Source organism: Acyrthosiphon pisum, chromosome A1 (genome assembly GCF_005508785.2).
Source record: "Acyrthosiphon pisum isolate AL4f chromosome A1, pea_aphid_22Mar2018_4r6ur, whole genome shotgun sequence".
In the NCBI taxonomy this organism is placed as follows: domain Eukaryota; kingdom Metazoa; phylum Arthropoda; class Insecta; order Hemiptera; family Aphididae; genus Acyrthosiphon; species Acyrthosiphon pisum.
Genome location: NC_042494.1, coordinates 39,873,936 through 39,879,920, shown reverse-complemented (window position 1 = coordinate 39,879,920; position 5,985 = coordinate 39,873,936). Strand labels below are relative to the sequence as shown.

At 28.5% G+C, this 5,985-nt stretch overlaps 2 protein-coding genes across 2 annotated transcripts; both read right to left on the bottom strand.

The window, feature by feature from the left end:
• Positions 1 to 1,520: 1,520 nt before the first annotated feature.
• Positions 1,521 to 3,200, bottom strand: LOC115033606. Its single transcript, XM_029486450.1, has 3 exons — positions 2,233 to 3,200; positions 1,982 to 2,147; positions 1,521 to 1,921 (listed from the first exon to the last, which is right to left on the bottom strand). The coding sequence occupies exons 1-3, from the start codon at positions 2,338 to 2,340 to the stop codon at positions 1,818 to 1,820; spliced, it is 378 nt and encodes a 125-aa protein (XP_029342310.1). The 5' UTR covers positions 2,341 to 3,200; the 3' UTR covers positions 1,521 to 1,817.
• A 430-nt stretch (positions 3,201 to 3,630) lies between these two features.
• Positions 3,631 to 5,131, bottom strand: LOC107883013. Its single transcript, XM_029487024.1, has 4 exons — positions 4,741 to 5,131; positions 4,260 to 4,494; positions 4,018 to 4,176; positions 3,631 to 3,955 (listed from the first exon to the last, which is right to left on the bottom strand). Exons 1-4 carry the CDS (start codon positions 4,786 to 4,788, stop codon positions 3,738 to 3,740), a joined length of 660 nt encoding a protein of 219 aa, XP_029342884.1. The 5' UTR covers positions 4,789 to 5,131; the 3' UTR covers positions 3,631 to 3,737.
• Positions 5,132 to 5,985: the final 854 nt, after the last annotated feature.

Sequence of the window (5,985 nt, the reverse complement as noted above, 5' to 3'; positions counted from 1 at the left end):
CCCAGAATTCAATAAGTTTTTTGTGACCCCAATATAAGTACAATGCATATATCAAGTGGCACGTCATCTGTCATACTAATTGGTAATATTTCAAGAGCACTGGGTCCTTTATGGTAATACTCATTTGTTTTATTCTAAAACTTTCGTTTGTCCTTAGAGAGGAATTCATGGACAAAAAAGCCATTCTACCATCAATATAAGTACCTTCATCAGTGCATGTATTACATCCAAAGTAAGCGTTGAAGCTTTTAACATTCAGCAAATAAGATTTAGCTGGTGCATCACACACAACATGTCCTATTGCAACATTGAATAACCTACCATTTATTTGAATTCCCAATTCTATAATATTTAAAATATCATTTAAAAAATAATTTAAAAAATCAGCAGAAGAATCAGGTTTTTTTAAACCGTGATAAATACCTACTGGTAAAACATATTTCGATAATAATGGTACATTACAAATACTAATTAAAATTGGCCAAAATTGGCTTTTGGAACTCTTTGATATAGGTAAACCATCCACATTTACACCTAATTTTAAAATAGTAATGCCAGATAAATCAAATTCATGTTTATATAATAGAGAACTAATAATTTGTTTCATATCAAAGTGTATGTAGGCACCAGGTTCCATAGCCAATATATTGTGATTTTTAGGTGTATTCATCAAAGTTCTACCATCTTTAGGGACATCTAGACCCTTACTTCTTAATATGATTAATAATTTATTTAAACAATTATGTGATACATTAAACTCTACATTCCAATTTCTTAGTTCATCACATATGTCTATTTGGTTATTTGAAATTGTACTGTTATTCACAGTTTCAGTTGAACTATTATTCAAAGACAATGATTCTTCAACATTATTTATAATATCAGTATTGGCTAGTAAACGTGGGAGATCATAAGATGCTGTACATGCTTTACTTGTAATTTCATTTTGGACAGGTGAAGTTGTAACTTCTAACATTGTATTCACCATGGAAGTTGAATGTTGTTGCAGGGAAGTTTCTAAATTGGCTATGCATCTATCTTGCTCATCCTGTATAATTCTCCTCAAGTGACGACCTGTTATCTGACTAAGCTCTTTTCTTTTCTTTTTCTAGAAATGGTAAATAGATACTTAACAAAATGTCGCAGACAATTACATAAAACTAAAATAAAGTTTATTCTTGGCATTAATAAACAAAGGTGGGCATTAACTAGTTTAACATTTATTTATTTTGAACTAAATTGGTTAATTAATTTTCGAATAACTTGGCCAGTCAAAGAATCCATAGTAATAATTTAACTTTTTTCAGTTAATTTAAAAAATAATGCTTCAAGTTTAAGTAATGCTTATATATTTGCCTATAACTGTAATTAAAAAAAATAACTAACTCACTAATTTAATCACTATAGGTAGTATGTAATAAGATAGATTTAGATATAATGTACTTTTGACAAAATATGTGTTATTATTTTTAAAAAAATTTAGGAGATGAACTAGGTTGTAATTAAAAAGGTAAAAGAATCTTCTTTTAAACTGAGTTGAGTTTATATTTTTTTTCCATATTAGCTATTTTGTAGCTATCATTCTAAATGTTGAATTAACTTAGGTTGATTGTTTTCATTAACTAGCCCACCTTTGTTTATAAGTACTAACAAAATATAAATGGTTTACATCGGATAATTATTATAAGCTATATAAGTCATAATACTTTTATGAAATGATTTATTTGGACGTAAAATCTTCTTACACTTTATATAAAATTAAATATGTATAAAAAACCTATTATTTAAATTAAATTGTGAAAAAGATAAAAGTTTAATCAATCTAACGATCTCTTGTGTCTTGTTGTGGCATAACGGAACCAATCAGCCAAACACGATTCAAATAAAGCATCACTGTATTCTTTTTGATTTTTTATACACCCTATAATAAATTATCAATTAAAATAATGAACTTTAAATAAAACTATTTAAATTTATTTACTTTTTAATACAATCACAATTTTGGAGTCACATAATTTGGTAGTAACATCTTTTCCTCTTCCCGTCCAAGAACAATGTATGGCAAACTCATTACTAAAAATGTTAACAAGAACTCTCTTCAAATTGTCTTTTACTGAATTTCCGCCAATAGACATAAACCAATTTTCCTGAAGTTATAAATGTGGTATACCTACATTAGTTTTGATGTGAAAGAAATAACATAGTTTTATATTATAGTAACAATATACGTACTACTAAAGAAACAAACGAATCCTCTAATAAACATTTAGAAACATTTAGAAACATTTGCTCGTTTTTCATGGGCCAGTTTGCCATAAAAGTGCTATCAAAATCAGGCATTGCAGTTGAAATATTATTGATCACTCCTATTTTGTTTACTGCCTTTTCTACCTGTTCAAGCTTAGACAACAAATGATCATGCTTAATCCGACTCTGTATTTGTTCTTTATAAATTGAACTTAGTAACTCTATAATTGTGTTTTGTTTAGCTGTTTGAATGTCTTCTATAAATAGTAAGTATAAAATATATGAAATAAAATGAAATTTTTGTATGAGTAAAAGTCCTAAGAATTGTATTTTATTGGACCTGATTGAATTCTATTAAAATGATCCATAGAATTAACTGAATGTATTTGGTCAATTTCAATTTGTTGAGGTAATGTACTGCTACTACTCTAAGTTTTCAACAAATATAAATGTTTTGATAAATGACTAATGACATTTATAGTAAAGATTAAATGATATATTAATTATATTTATATCATGCCATAATGGCTTTAATCAATCTTTATCAAATATATAATATACCCAAGTTCCTGACCCTATTACTAACTATAAATATGAGTATTATGATTTGTAAACTTAAGTCTTAGGAGGACATAGTACGTATTGTCTCGGTCTTACTTACACTAAAAATTAAAAAATACTCATAACACTCTTAATACTTTAAATAATGTGCAAAATCGATTAAAGAACACGGATAATATGCTGACCTATATATTTTATGATAGATAATTCACTATAATATTAGTGCTAAAGACACAAAATTGGAACTGGTAAATACTTGTCTATTTGTGAGACGATGTAAATAAGTGTGATGTCTGTGGTGCCGATCACATAATTTATCAGATAGATTTCAAAGTAGATCTTACAACAAAATGGTAGAAAACAAATAAAATGTTGAACATATTTCATTTCTAACCCAGATCTATTAAAAAATTATTATCTATGAATTATATTAGTAATTATTATATTTCATTATTTTATATTATAAATATTTAAATAATAATAATTAATCCTTGATTTATATTATTTATCTAAAATGGGTCAGTCATAGCTTATCTATTTATAATCAGATAATAGTAAAAAAACGATTTTTTTGTTACTATCATGACTTAAAAATTTGTCTTAAACTGTTAAATATTTTTTAAATAATTAAGAACTAGTCAATACTTATTTATGCTTGGAAGTATTGCATGCATTTAAATATAAGATCATATTAAAAATAAGAATATACATTTAGATGTACCTATTTAATAATTTGTGGTTAAATTGTGTTAAGTTCAAACAATAAATTAAAATAAAAATAAAAAAAAACTATTAACAATTAATTTAGTAATTCTAAGGAATTTGTACCTACTGTAAAAATATGTATAAAAGTTTAGAATTTTTTTTTAGTGTTTGCTTTTAAGTAGGTTGAGAGTATAGTGATTTATTTAAGTTCCTAAAAATGATTATTACTTAACTATTACCTCAGGCATGTTAAAACGGCGAGGCTCTGGCATATTCATCAATTCATTTGCTCTACTCGATGATGGTATGCAGTTGATGTTATTTAATTGGCAATACTGAGGCCCAGAATTGGTGTCTCCAATAGTTTCTACAATGTTTTGTTCACTCAAAACAGCAGTTTGTGAACTTTTGACTATTTTTGAATGTGGTAAAATGTTGATATCTATTTAATTAAAAACAAAATAAGTAAGTAAGCAATAATAAAAGAATTAAATGGTTGATTACCTTCATCACTTGAGGTATCTGAATTTGCAACTATCTGACTGACTGATGACTGACCCCACATTCTTTTGTTTTTTGTTTTATTTATTATTTGCTGTTCTACTTCAGATGCTGACTGGTCAGATAGCGTTACATGTGTGTGCCAAGCTTTTCCAAAATCACCTATAAAAATGAATATTGTATATTAAAAGTAATAAATTTAAGTTAATAATTAATATACTATTTAATTTATATAATATACATACTATACTCTTTCCCATTTTCATGAAGTTTTATCCGATAAGTACCCCAATTATCTGTCGGTTCTAAACCTTCTTTTAGGACATCACTTGTTACTTGTAAAGTGGATGGGGGCCACACACATTTTACCAATATATTTCCACTACCATCAACCGTTTTCAAAACCCAATTTGTTGGTATGACACTGAAGTTATTGCTGTCCGGAAATGTCGCAATAACCCAACGTTTTTTGGTTTGTCTCTAGACAATGCATACAAAATTAATAATTATTAATTGATTATAAGGAATAAAGTAAATATCTATAAGGCAATGACTATATACCAATATATAATATAGCCATATAGGTTATTACGATAAATTTAACTAAAAAAAAAATGATCTTAGGCTTACTATTGTTGATTTTCAAACGACAAAAAAATGTTATACTTACAAATACATACCCTAAATATTGACTAAAAAGCAGACCAATTGGTGTATAATAATTACCTGTTTAACAGCTGAAGGAGTCGAGAATTCTCCACTTTTGTACTCCATTTCTTTTTGTTCAAATAACACGTAATATAAAATATATTTAACTTTTTTAAACAGCTAAACAAGTACCTACTCAATGAGCGTCGTATGATGGGAAAAAGGCGGTTGCCGACAAAAAGATGTAATAACTAATAACTATAATATTGTTATTAACAATAATGGATACAGATAATCGATCAGTAAAGTTGCGACTCACGGCACTGCAGTCCGCGATAGAACAACGATTAAATGATATTATTATTATAATTAATATTATACTTGCCGCCAAGACGCAGATGTGCACAGCTACAGAGCGCGGGGGGAGCGCGGGCTTTGGGTCGACTTCCGCGAAGTCCGAAACGGAAAAACCAATGATAGTATTTATTATAGTGAGATATTATGTCTATTTGGGTATATTTTTGAACTTATAAATAACTAAATAAGGTAATAATATTATAATATTACAGGCCGCAACTGCGGGTTAACGAATAAACAAGATTATCTCAATACAACAATAATTAAACAGAGCATAAATGTTCATTTGTAGCATTGCATACATGTGTTACTTGTAACATTAAAGTAATGTTACTTGATGATACATTAGATATTATTTTTATGGAACAATTATACAATATTACATCATTGTTACTTGGTAATATTTTTATGTGATCGAAACTTAACATAGCGACAACGTTTTGTAACTTAGATTGCACAGTGGGTAATTAAGATATTTGAAAAAATGTCTAGCCCCTCCCCCCCCCTACCATCCAAAATAGTATTAATTTTATAAGTTCGTGACGACTGGAAACCGAAGTGTTCGCGATGTCGGTGAATTGAAAAGAATATTTATTTTTTATCAGTTTGGGCAGTCACCTCGCACCGGCCGCTATCGGCGCAATCGCACTAAATCTCGCGTGGAGAAATCGAATCGACGTATTTTTGACGCACATCCTATAGGCACAATATACGTTACCTGCGATCGAATCTTCAAATAGATCCGATGTATCCTATATGATATTGTAGGTATACATTCTACGTTCACGTATTGTATGACCGTGTACCTATATGGTATTTATGGATTCTAGGACGCCGTAATTGGTTGATATAAGTAAGTATATGTTAATGGAACTTAGAAATATAATGCGTAATAAACGCAGTGTTTCGGAAACATTACTATTTTGTCTCCTGCAGTAAATATTAAATATTCGGGTCATTTCACGG

Coding starts and splice junctions, on each gene's coding strand:
- LOC115033606 (XM_029486450.1), bottom strand. CDS start 2,340: ATGCCTGATTTTGATAGCACTTTTATGGCAAACTGGCCCATGAAAAAC. Junction 2,148..2,232: donor ATTCGTTTGTTTCTTTAGTA/GTACGTATATTG, acceptor TTATAACTTCAG/GAAAATTGGTTTATGTCTAT. Junction 1,922..1,981: donor AATTGTGATTGTATTAAAAA/GTAAATAAATTT, acceptor AATTTATTATAG/GGTGTATAAAAAATCAAAAA.
- LOC107883013 (XM_029487024.1), bottom strand. CDS start 4,788: ATGGAGTACAAAAGTGGAGAATTCTCGACTCCTTCAGCTGTTAAACAG. Junction 4,177..4,259: donor TGAAAATGGGAAAGAGTATA/GTATGTATATTA, acceptor TCATTTTTATAG/GTGATTTTGGAAAAGCTTGG. Junction 3,956..4,017: donor AGATACCTCAAGTGATGAAG/GTAATCAACCAT, acceptor TTAATTAAATAG/ATATCAACATTTTACCACAT.